At 44.6% G+C, this 13,011-nt stretch overlaps 1 protein-coding gene across 9 annotated transcripts in view; it reads right to left on the bottom strand.

Moving 5' to 3' along the window:
- Window positions 1-13,011, bottom strand: part of BRPF3 (bromodomain and PHD finger containing 3) — a 39,078-nt gene that overhangs the window by 6,443 nt on the left and 19,624 nt on the right. For 3 of the 9 annotated variants that reach the window (XM_025206050.1, XM_025206052.1, XM_014520671.2), the window contains 4 exons: window positions 11,525-12,028; window positions 7,753-7,849; window positions 3,826-3,923; window positions 1,110-1,207 (listed from right to left, as the gene is read on the bottom strand). In XM_025206050.1, the coding sequence (XP_025061835.1) occupies window positions 1,110-1,207; window positions 3,826-3,923; window positions 7,753-7,849; window positions 11,525-12,028 (797 nt within the window). Of the gene's footprint in view, window positions 1-1,109; window positions 1,208-3,825; window positions 3,924-7,752; window positions 7,850-10,100; window positions 11,146-11,524; window positions 12,029-13,011 lie in introns of those variants that run through there. The other 6 variants (XR_003094432.1, XM_014520674.2, XM_006025255.3 and 3 more) reach the window with 6 other exon arrangements.

The following is a 13,011-nucleotide window of genomic DNA, read 5'->3' as shown; positions in this document are numbered from 1 at the left end:
CTAAAATGCCCAGAGCTTATGTCATCAAAGTACATGAGGAGACTGAAACAACACCAGACACAAAATCAGCCCCAACCCTCTGCCCTTCCTGACCTTGGCACCAAGATGCAGCCTGGATGACTGATTTGGCCCTGCTGCTGGCCAGCTGGGGTGAATGTGATAAGATGCTTTACCAGTGCAGCAGATTGCATTCAATTGCAAACCAAAAATGAGGCTCTGTGTATAGTGATGTAACAGTTCAGAGACCGTGTTTAGGCACAGCTTAACTTTGGTTGTGGCAATACAAGGCTCTGAGATGCCTTGGCTGACCAATATGGATGGCAGCAGAACAACTGTTCTGTACCTTAGACTCCTACCTGGGCTAGTGCCTGGTTTATGAACACTGTAGCATAGAGTCCATGTTCACATATTGGAATTCTGCGGGCCGCAAGCAAATAAAAACCAGAGGTAAGCATCAGTATGCTGTCAAAATTCTCCTGTACTCTGGTGTCATTATAATTTCCACCATGTACCTGTGCAACAGCAGTAACAGTGCAAGCAAACTAAATGTATTAATTGCATGTGTGTTTTCCCTCTGGTGCTAGATGCCTGGTCTTTGGGAAATTACTAGGGCTGTCAAACGATTAAAAAATTTGATTGTGATTAGTTGTGCGATGAAAAAAGTTAGTTGCAATTAATCGCAATTTTAATTGCACAGCTAAAAACTCAGACTCACAGACTTACCTGCTGGGCAGTGCTCTACACGCTGCCGGCCTGCGTTCCTGGCCGTGTGCAAGCTGCGGCTGCTCGTCTGCGTCTGTGAGCACCACCCCCACTCTGCTGCAGCAGCCCAAAGCCCGCACCAGGCCTGCCCTGCGGTCCTCTGTGCTGCCACAGCTGCCCCGTGGGGCAACCCAGACGTGGTGGTGATGGCAGCGGAGTGGAGCCTGGGCTCCAAAACCACATGCACAATTAACGCATTAAAAAAATTAGTATGAACACTGATTAATGCGTTAATAGTGTGTGTTAACTGCGATTGACAGCCCTAGAAATTACACACTCTGCTGCTGGTCCAGTGCTGCTATGAGGGCTGCTGCACAAAGCTAGTCCCATCCAACAGGTATACTTACCAAGGCAGGGTAGGACGGATAGCCTCGACACTTGGCCCACACAAGCTCCAAGGGTTCCAGGTCAGCCTGACTCTCAAAGGGCATCAAGAGGTTTCTGCCTAAGGGGACACAAAGAGACATGACTTAAAACTGCTTGTGCAGTTCTCTGCCTACTAAATCAGACAAGACAGCCTACACATTCACCACAGCAACAGCTAATGCAGATGAGATTGATTGTTATAGTTAAAATGCATAAGCACTGTTTTCAGCTTGCCTTTTTAAACTTTAAAGAAACCCGTTCAACCCACTCTTCTCCCATTCAAGGATACACATTGCCATGAGGATGTATGCACATGTATTGTTTCATTGTCAGTAACATGGAGGACAAAAACCGATGCAAGTCACTCTTTTGAACCCCTGGTGCTTTCTCTGTCCCTGCTCCCAGGTTCTGTGCAAAGCTGCTTCCCGTCCACACATAGCACCGGATGAGGAGTTAGAGTCAGAGGGACTGAAGGAGGGCCTGGGAAGCAGTGCTCCCCCATAGCTTGCCTTTTCTTTGTCTGGTGCAACACAAGCTCTCCCTCCTGTTTCAATCTGTCTCACTGGACAATCTGGCTTTACAAATAAGTCATTAAGTCCTGGAAGCTGGACACCAGCATGTGTCCGTCTATGATTAAGATCAATTGTGCAAAGCTTATTATTATTATTTGCAAAATAGCAGGTAGGAGCCATGAGCACGGGGCTCTTGGGGAAGGTGCCATTGTAAACAAGTAATTGGCAGTGGCTCCCCTTGTGCTAAGAGCTAGCTCAAAACCTATGCACTACACAGACCTTCAAAGCAGGTCTTCAGAAACGTGACTTGAGCACTAGTCCTCTGTAGAGGGGTGAATTTCACCAGCTATAAGAAGGGTTGTGAGGAAACCATGGTTCAGACAGTTTTATTTTGAAAAAGAAAAATTATTGGTGATAGTTTCACATGCAATGGAAGATACTGGGAAGCTTTTGCTTCTTGATCTGAACTCTGTTCTGAATCTTCTGGCACTTCTAAGATACTTGCAATCAAAGCATGTTCAGTGGTCCAGAGCCCACAGGCCTTGCTAGGGGTGCTACAAAGGGGCAAAAGTCTTAAGAGACAGGAGTTTCTCTCAGCACTCACACTGGAGGCACAGGCTGTGGAAACAAGAATCCTACTTTGATAAGATCATGAAAAAGGGATCAATCATGTTATACCCCTGGGGAAACTGAGGCAAAGAGAAGGGAAATGATTTGCTCGAGACTGTATGGCAAATGGGTAACAGTTAGGAGAAGAATTCTGCATTGCAATCCCATCTCTAACCATGACATAGTGCCTCCTCCATTACAAAGCTGTTTTTTAATTACTGTGCACCTGGAAAAAACCCTCGTAAACCCAAAGGGAGATATTTTGTCACTGAGAAATGACAAAAGTGCATTTGTGCTGCTCTGGTGCTGCAACAGGGCCCTGGTGCTGCAACGGGGCATCTGGCTTTCCTTAACGAGCCACATGGCCCAGAGCTTTGTTGCATGTCTTACCATGAGGTTTGTCCAGCTATTTTATCACCTAATCCATGAAGTTTCCCAAGTATGAAAAATTATGAACAACCCACACAAAATACTGGTAGAAAATCATGCAATCTGACATCCTCATGGCAAAAGCCCAACTTTATTCATGTTAACACACACAGGTTGTCTTGCATATTAAATTAAGGTTATAGCCCCTTAATTAATGGAAACTGGGATCACTACTATACTGATCTAATATCTGAACCCCAATGACACATACAGAAATATTGATCAGATTCAGTTTGCAGATAAGTAGGGGTTACTCTATTGAAACCAACACCGAAGTCAGTAGAGCTATACAGGAACGAAGCTGAACCATTTTTCAGGCAGCACTTTTTTCTGGTGGAGTACAGATATGAAGGCCATTCCTCTGTCACATTTCATGGGCTGTTTGATCCCTGCAGGGAATGTCTAGCTCTTGTTGAAGGAATTATATTAGTGGCTATTTTTTATCAAAGTCAGAAGTGTTACAAAAGATCTGTTCAGATCTGAAGAAGTAATCTGATACCTTCTGGCCTTGGAAAAGAAAGCGTTTTCATTAAGGTGAATTTCTCAGCGGCAGAGTGAGAATGTTTTGCTTGTGGAGAAAAGTCAATACACAGATTTTACTGGGAATCGCAATGAATATAGAAAATGCCCATAAAAACTGAAATAGGGGTGAGATTCAGAAATGCCTGAAGCATTGAGACACTATTAAACTGTAAGTGTATGCTGCGGCATACAAAATATCCCTACATTTTGCCCCTCACTGTAAGCTTATCACACAAGCTGAGTGTACAAGCTTATGAAAAGAATGGTTTTCACTGAGACAGGAGCCAGAGCAGAGAACAGGTCTACAGCAGCATGGTGAAGCTAGACTGTGGTCCAGCCATAAAAATCAGCCCCCACTGAGCTAGATGTGGATTGCCTTGGAGAGTATTAGAAGCCCATGGCTTAACTACACTGATGTATGGAGCCCAGAAAATGACCATCACAGACCTTGAAAGTAGTGAAGTCATTTTCAGGGACACTCCTTTTATAATTGTTTATTAATGGTATTGCAAGAACAGCAAGGGCCCAAGTCACAGACAAGGTGCAGATGGTGTCACACAACTAAGTACAGGGCAAAATGACAGTGCTTTCCCCAAAGAACTTCACCATTAGTCATCATTCTCACCTGAGCTGCTGTAATCAGAGTCTCCATTCACACCATCCAAGAATGGAACCCGAGAAAGTGCAGGCTTCCCTCGACTACGTTTCGGAGGAGCCAAACCACTGTTAAAAGAAATGAAAAGGAGAGCATTATGGGGAAATACATTTTTCCTACAAAAGTAGCCAAGTAACTGGATTGCCCAGCTCCACGGAAAATACTGGGAAATCATAAGACTGCTGCAATCTTAAAATAGAAGGAACACCACCTGCAGAACTGCTACTGCAAAATTTATCAATACATCTGTTCTGATGTATGCTAGTTGGATGCCATCCCAAGTTGGGCATGTTCAGCTCTGGACACCCACTGAAAATCTGGCTCTGAACCTGAGGGAGAAACCCACTGAAGAAATGCATGTTGAAGAACCTTAATGTCAAAAACCAAGATGAGGTTGTTGCCTAGTTGTGTTCAGACCCTGGAGAATGAAAGAGCAGCTCATTTTATCTTCAGTAAGATTCTAATATATAAAGAACGGGACCATAACCTCAGATTTTCTCTCTTTATTCTTGCTCTTCACTACTAGGAATATTTCTGAAAACAGGTTCCCTACATCTTGAGCAATTACCGACTCCTGATTTCCTGTTCTTTAGCTGAAATTCTTCATTTGTGACATTATAATAGTTTCCTAGTAACCGCTTATTTTAAGTGCAAGTGGATTTAATGCTGTTGAAAAAATGAAAAAAAAAACCCACCCGGTAAACAGAAACGATCCTAAATAGAATAATTGTTTAAGTTTTCCATGAGATGTCAGCTCATTTTTCATTCCTTGTTTTATGGGTGTCACACAACTCTAATGTAATTTTGTGTGTGTGAAGTGCCTGCAATTATAACAATAAGCACTTAGACAGCACTTTCCATCTCTAAAGTACCTTACAAACATTAACCAACTACTTTGCATGCTCGTTTGTGAACATTCATTTCCTTCCATCACAGATGGAGAAACCATGGCAAAAGGACTTCAATAACTTGCCAATGGCAGAGGCACAATTACTGAAGAGATCCTGACTACTGGTCCTGTTCTTAGATCATTGAACCATTAAACCTTCTTGCTCCTTTAAAGCTTTAAACAGATGTGTTATTTGAGTCAGTCTTGACAGATTCAAATCAAATGGAATGGGAAAGGATTCTCTGCTATAAACTCCAGCTGGCACTAACACTGATCAACATTTGTGCATCCTGCTCAGATGATGATGTGGACCTTTTAGAGCCTGTTAACGCAAACCTTTCCAAGTATTTGGCAGTGTATTTAAAGGATTATTTCATGCTATGAACTAACTTTCTGCAAAATATTACCTTTTAAAAGAGTGAGAGGCAAGAATTTCTTAGGAGTGATTTCTTTCATTGGACCCACTATGTAGTTGGAATAAAGTTAAACAAGCTTTCAAATGCAAGGCATTCTTCAAAGGACATTCATAGATTGTAAGGGGCCAGAAGGAACTTCGGAAGATCATCGGGTCCAGCCCCCTGCACCAAGCAGGAAAGACAACTGATGTCAAGTGACCCCAGCAAGGTGCCCGTTCAGTCTCCTCTTGAAGATTTCCAGGGTAGGTGATTGCACCACCTCTGGAGGGAGCTTATTCCACAGTCTGGACACCCTAGTTGTGAAGCAGTTTTTCCTAATGTTGAGCCTGAATCGATCTTCAAGAAGTTTGTGACCATTACTCCTAGTTTTCCCCGAGGGTGCCCTGGTGAACAGCTGTTCACCGAGCCCTTGATGTATGCCTCTGATATAGTGGTAAGCTGCTACCAAGTCCCCTCTCAGCCTTCTCTTTATCAGGCTGAAGAGACCCAAGTCCCTCAGCCTTTCCTCGTATGGCTTGCCATGCAAGTCTCTGATCATATGGGTGGCTCTTCTTTGGACTCTGAGTCTCAAGCTTTACCACATCCCAGTGCCCAGAACTGGGTGCAGTACTCCAGCTGCAGTCTCACCAGTGCTGAGTAGAGTGGGTGAATCACTTCTCTGGTCTTGCTGGTGATGCATTGATTGATGCATGCCAAGAGTATTGTTGGCCCTGCTGGCTACAGCGTTGCACTGCCGGCTCGGGTTCATACTGTGGACAATTATTACCAACAGGTCCCTTTCGTTCATAGTGCTGGTCAGGTTGGCATTGCCAAGCCCGTAGGTGTGCAGGGGATTGTTTGTCCCCAGGTGGAGCACTTTACATTTCTTGATGTTGAACTTCATCTGGTTCCGGTCCGCCTAACTTGCAAGCCTGTCTAAGTCTGCCTGTATCTGCAGCCTATCTTCAAGCGTGACCACGCTTCCCCATAACTTGGTGTCATCCGCAAAGTTGGCCAGCGAGCTATATTTCTTTGAAGAAAGTCTTGCATTCAAGGGCTTGTCTAACCTTACCCCAACTACACAGTTGGTCCATCACTCCTAAGAAATTCTTGCCCCTCACATAATTTCTGAATCATCATGCCTACAACATCACTCTTACACGACTATAAACAAACCTATTTTTAAATAAAAAAGGCATCTAATAAATCCTAGCTCCTATCTTTTTGTGTCATATGAATATGCATTTTGAAGATTTTGCATTAAATAAATAAAATGTACCAATCCTCACAGATTTTGCTCTAGTGTTAAATTATATTATGTTACTTTCAGTCCAGAACAATTTTTTCTTTTGCCAAATTTGAAGCCTCTGAAAACAGGTTTATAAGGAGAACACAAATCAAACCTTGGCTACAATAGCAAAACTGCATACATCTTTTGACAGTTAATATTTTGGGACACTGTATAGCAGAGATGGTTTCATTTTAAACATGCCCCTGTGGCTTAGTCCCAGTGCAGAATAATTTAAGGGAAAAAAACCCAGTCCCAATCATGCAAAGCAGTGTCCATGGGGAGTCTTAATTATGCAGGATCAAGCTCTTACAAGACTAAATAAGCATTTACTTAGAGGAAAGAATATAGAAGTATGTAGTGGCTCCCTTCCTGCAGTCCACTGAACTCTCAGTGGTCTGTATGACCTGCAGATTGAACAGAAAATCTGGGGATTGCTGGCTTGGTACAGTGTTTCTCAGCTGTCAGGTCACAACTCCCATGGGCTTATCAAAGGTGATGAGGTGGGTCATGAGATGTGAAAGTTACTGAGAAGTCTATTAAAATCAAAAACAATCTTGCTCCTCCATTCCATGTCAGGCATTCTCTGCCCACCTCTCACAACACATACAAATAAATTATGGAGGCCAAGTATTCTTGAACCTCTCAAGTGTATTTTAACAACCCTCACAGCAGCAGGACTTTGGCCACTGCTGTCCCCCTGCTTTACCTGGGGAGCATCAAATTAGGGTGCTGTCCCTTGTGGTTGTGAGACAGGGTAGCCTGTGTTGTTTTAGTTAATAGGTTAGTAAGGATTTGCTTGGGATGGTTTGGATAGGGATGATCCTGCGTCAGGCAGAGGGTTGGACTAGCTGACTTCCAGAGGTCGCTTCCAGCTCTACTTTTCTATGATTCTACTGTCACGTATGTTACTTGTGCTTTTACAGTAAGAGGAAGGCCGCAGTGCTGGTAAGTGGTGGACACTTAGCATCACCTGCTGGGGGTTGGGTAAACCACGCAATATTTCCTAAGCTTTGAGTTTCTGGTAACACAGAGGTGCATATAAGCATGTTTGTGTGCACTGAGTGACTTCACTATCATATACATCAGTTCATCTGAAACATCAAGCACTTTCTCGGGACTTATGAACTGTTTTGGAACCCCTGCCTTGAGAGTTAATAATGGAGATCAAAAATCATCCTGGCTTTCAGCCCCAGTATTGATACAAAAGGTAAAAAAAACCCTTTGAGGTGGATTTTAAACAATGAAGCTGTCTCAGTAGGAATGGCCAAGTAAACCAGTGGGTATCATTACTGTGGGGGGAGGTTGAGTAAATGAGGACTTACCTGCAGGCTTCAAATGTCAGCCTGCTGCCAAGGCCAGAGCTGCACTCTGAGTCAGACCCGCTTTCCACGTGTTTTCCAAAGCCGTTGGTCACTCCTGCTGAGAACACACAAGAGGAATGAGCCAAACTGTCTGGACCACCCCTCCAAGGTCGTGGGGTCCTTAAAGAGGGAGGCATAGAGATCCCACAACCTGCTCAGGAATAGTTACCCTAAGGCTCAAGGCTCTGCGTTTCAGATGGGTGGTACCATACTGCCAGGCTATTATTTCTGTCCCTGCTTTAAAAAAAAAAAAAAAAAAAAAAAGGCTTTACAAGACAATGCAATTCCACACCTATTTCTGCACCCCTGGCTGTCACCGCCAGCTGTAAAACAGCATTTTTTCCGTAGCTGTACCAAATGCGGTTGTGACTCTCCAGAAGGCCTGGAGGTGCTCTAACAAACTCGCTAGTCGTGGCTACTGTTCTATCAGTTTCTGATTGTTAATGAGGGAACGCTCCTTGTCCCCTCCCCTTCCTTCCTTCTATAAATCACCTATTGACTCCATAACTTTCAAGGCCTCTTGTACGGACAATCAAAAACCTGGTTTGGGAAAATAAAGTCCTTTATTTACTGTACACTGCCCAAGCTGCTGAATGGCATGTGGATCCTGAATATACTCGCTAACTAACCCCTAATCTGAAAATGAGGGCAAGCCTTTTGTTTTAATGGCTTTGTACAGCAGCAGTGCCCCGTAAGGGGAGCCGCATATGGCAGCCCAGTCTGGGGTGAAACTAGCTGAGCAGTCAGAGAAAGGCTAGGCAAGTAAATCCTCTTCTCTTATCTTTTGGGGCCATTTGAAAATAAACAGAGGCAAGAGACAAGTTTTAGTTTCAGTCTCATGTAGGCTATGCCAATGAATAGACCCCAATGCATTTTCAATATTAGAGCTCACCCACCAGTATCAAAATACATTAAAAGGTTATGATGTGTTACTGCCCTACTTTAAGGAGGGTGAAATGAGACGCAAAGAAGCAAAGTAATTTGCTCAAAGTCACTTAGCAAGTTACTGATGAAGCTGGGAGCCCCAGAGTCCTGGACCCCCGTCGAGTGCACTATCCAGTGGAACGCTTACAATTTAACATTAGTTTGCCTTGTGTAACTCACTGGGTTACAAACCACATTAGGGAAAACCTTCTATCTTCACCTTCCAGAAGTGATATTTTTTCTGGGTTTATTCTGTGAATCATATGTAGGCATCTGCACACTTAACAGTGCTCAAGTTGCACAGCACCCTGTGGTACCCTTAAAAGGGTCCGACAGCATCCCAGGCTGCTGTGTCACCTTGACTGAGAAATCATTGGAGCAGACATACAACGTACAGGCCCACACTGGTATGACTTACTAGAATCCAGTGTACAGTTCCTCTGGGGAAGACGAGGGTAAAACTATACTGCAATAGATACTGAGAGCGTCTACACATTCATTAATACGCTTTAGTTACTGCGCATTTAGTTTAGTACTTGCTTAATGAAGTACTAACTAAATGTGCAGTAACTAGAGTAGCACCTGCACAGTTATTTTGTGACACTTACTGCACATTAGCCTAACAACACTGCACATTAGCCTAATAGCACTGCGCAGTAGGCTATTAGTAAAGTTTTAACCGCCACGCTACTGCGCAGTGTTATTCGGTTCATGTGCAGTAAGCACCTTGTGTAGACGCACCCGCTGTGTTTCTGCTTCTGTTCTGGTGTATAGGTAAGCAGGCTATTACAGGCTCCACTGCCATCTACTGGCAAGTACCCACGGCAGCAGCTACCCCAGGAAACCTGGCCGTCTGTCCTCTCTGGACCCCAGTGTGACTTACACAGGTGTTCCACACTGATATGTTACATTATTGTTAATGTGTCAAAGCCTTGCACTGCCAAGGTTGATAAGTTATAAAGTTATAGAAATTACCAGCCCTGCAAAACACAGCCTGCATTGTAGGGATACTTATACATATTGTTGTCTCCAACAGATATATATGTGCATATGTACAACATCTGAGGGATCATCTCTCAGCTTACACAAGACACGCTGAGGAGACAAAAATTCCTTAGCACAGGCAGGGTCAGTGGAGGCAGGTCCAATAAGAGCTTTCAATTTGTCTCCTATTAAGTGCATTCCAGTGACACCAGAAACAAAATTCAGAACTGATGTAAGCAGGCGTGACTCCACTGGCATCACGTGGACTGAATTTGGCTCCAGGTGTCTATTGCCACACAATTTTCCAACCAGGATGTATGAATTTTAACAAGGATAAGGGTTCTACTTTGGTGATGATCACCCAGCATAGGTGAGTCAGTGCCAATGTCACAATCATCTCTGAATCAGTCAATATGGACTGCACATGGAGCTTGCTTCTGGGAAACACCTGGTTCTAGCAACACAGGTTGTCTCATCCTGTTCCTACAATAATGCAAACCCTGCATACTAGTCACTCCCATGACATCAGGACAAATCAGCCATGTTTGAAGTTGGGGAAGGAACCAAATCACAAAAGCAAAACTTCAGCCCCTAGACCCTGAAGAAAAACATCATTCCCTGTTCCAGCAGTCAACTTCTCAATACCCCACTTCATTTTTACCTCTTTTTTTTTTTTCACTTCATTCTCTTACTCATAGTTAAATCCAACAGATTTAAGCAATCCTTCCTCTGTTAAATTCTTGCAGATGGCTCATGTATCCCTTAGCTCTAAGTCCTGTTTAGGCCAGCTATTCTTAGGTATCTCTTTTAACCTTTCTTTTGAGTGAATCCCAACACTCTGACTACTTTTCTGTAACACTCTCTAACTTATTAACATCATCCTGGCAGTAAGATATCTTTAAATTAATGCAGTATTCCAGGTGTGGGCTGAGTTAAGCTTTACTGAGAGGGGTTATTATTACCTCCCTGCTCTGTTATATCTCTGACTACAGCTCAAAGGCACTCTGACTTTGTTTGCTGCCTTATCTCCTCCTATTCGTTTTTGCTTGGAATCATTTTCATTTGTGTTTGCCCTTCACCTTGCAACTTTCTAATTTTGATCTCATTTATTTTTTTTGCCTGTGTTTCTAACTTGAAAAGGCCCTCTGCATTTTTTCCTTCTCACTGATTTTTCGTCCTACCTCTCAATTTGCGGCCATCAGTAAATTTAATAAATATGGTGTTTACCATAAGTCATGTCTCCTCTAACCCCGGTTATTATGTTGCCTAGAGTAACATGCACGCCCAGTCTGAGCCTGAATGGGTCATCACCGTGATAAGAGGGGCAGTGCAGTGCAGGTAGGTGCTGGGGATTTCCTTCTCCAGATTGTCAGTAAAACCCTTTGGACAGGCATGCCATGAAGAAAATAAATGAATTGCCTGCCGAGATGTCACTGCAAGACTCATCTAGAGATGGAAGAAAAGATTCAGCCTTTGCTGAGTAAAGAGGAAGTTCCTGCTCTGGTAAGCCAAGCTCTCACATGCCATACCTGCCCTTGGCATGCGACTGGCACGTAACACTCAACCATGCAGGTAGATTCTTAACTAAAGATAATTTCCCCTAATTACCTAGCACGGGTGTCATTCAATACCCACAAATCACCAACCTGTTTGGCAGCCCCTTTGCAAGTGACTAAATCAAACAAGCTCACACTCCCGTGGTTTGAAGTCCATCTTTAACAAAAGCAGCCCTGCCAGCTGGCAAAAAATGTTTACCAGGCCCCACTGCCCTAACCAGTTCCTGCTGGTCAGAGGCGCCAGAGGAAGAAAAGCCCAGAGGAGTCACCTGTGTCTCCTGACTGCCTGGGGGATTTCTCAACATCGCTCTCGCTGCAGCTCCTGCTCCGTGGCCGTTTCCTGGCTTGCCGCTCACCCTCTGTGCCAGAAGAGGAAATCTGTCCAGTCTGGCTGTGGTCCTCTCCGTTCTCCAGTGGGCAGTCCAGGCCTTTCTGCAGCTTCACCCCATTCTTAGCTTTTTTAAAAAGGACAGATGTCCGCCTGCCCACACCACTGAATGGAGGGTTGGCAGGAGTGTCCGTGGCCTGAAGGGCCAGGCCATTCAGGCCATTGTCACTGAGCAAGCGCTGGAAGGCTTGGCTCTCCCTCTGCAGCGTCTTCTTGTCAAAGAGCTCGCCGTCCGATTTCATGCGCTTCTGCAGCCGGCTCAAGGACTTGCTTTCACTAATGGGCTTGAGCATCGGTGGGTCCTGCAGAGAGTCCAGCTCAGACAGGGAGGGTGCGGGTCCTGTGGGCTCCAGAGTGGGGGGGTGGGGGGGCTTGGTGTCATCTGCTAAAGAACAACAGAATCTGCTTGGACATTTTAGAAAGAGTAATTCCCCAAAATACTAACATCCACCCTACTGCTTCTCTATGGTGAGGGGAAAGCCATAGGCTCCAGTGATATCAGGCATCTGTACTCCCCTAGCGGGGTACCCAGATAAAGATGTAATGACACCCCCCAACCTAAAGAGATAGTCCCTCTTCTCCCACACTAGATCCAGTCTCCTGGCCAGTCACTTGCACCATATCACTAAGGTCACTCTCTGGACATGTTATCAACAACATGAAAAAGAATAACCTCAGGGCAAAACAGGGGCTCTCCTATCCCTCCATTCCTTCCCCAACTCCCAGGACTCTTGTCTCCTTTCTGGCACTGGCTGCTACTGCTGCAATGCTTTGCCAACAGTGAGGGGAAAAGGTAGTTACTTCCCTTGCTTCTCTACCATGTCAGATGCCGTTGCTGGCAGAGGGAGGACAACTAGCCCACCCCCTCCCTGCAACCAAAAATGATCAAAGCAGATCTCTGCAGGTGGAATACTGCTGCTCCAGACTCTGTGGCCCGGCCAGGAGCAAAGTGAACCAGGGAAGGAAGAGTCAGACTGGGCCACTGCCTAACCTATTCTTGCCCTATGGGATATGATTACCAAATAGGAGATGACAGCCCAGGTGCCTGCACCAAAACCTATTACATTCTCCCTCTAAACCCAGCCACTGCCAACCCACCAAGAGCCTTCCTCCTGCTATCTGCTGCTCTGAATGGATTCTCTACACCAGTGGTTTTCAACATGTAGTCCACAGACCTTTGGGGGGGTCCACAGACTATGTCTAAAGGGTCCACAAAAAATTACTATGATTAATCAAAAGTATGTGTATACCCACACTTTCAATTTCAAGGAGTCTGCAACTCCCTTCAAAATTTCCAAAGGGGTTTGCACCTCCATTCGAAATTTTTTAGGGGTCCACAAATAAAAAAGGTTGAAAACATCTACTCTA

The sequence above is a fragment of the Alligator sinensis genome, unplaced genomic scaffold (assembly GCF_000455745.1).
Source record: "Alligator sinensis unplaced genomic scaffold, ASM45574v1 scaffold872_3, whole genome shotgun sequence".
Classification (NCBI taxonomy): Eukaryota; Metazoa; Chordata; order Crocodylia; family Alligatoridae; genus Alligator; species Alligator sinensis.
This window is presented reverse-complemented; position numbering and strand designations above follow the sequence as displayed.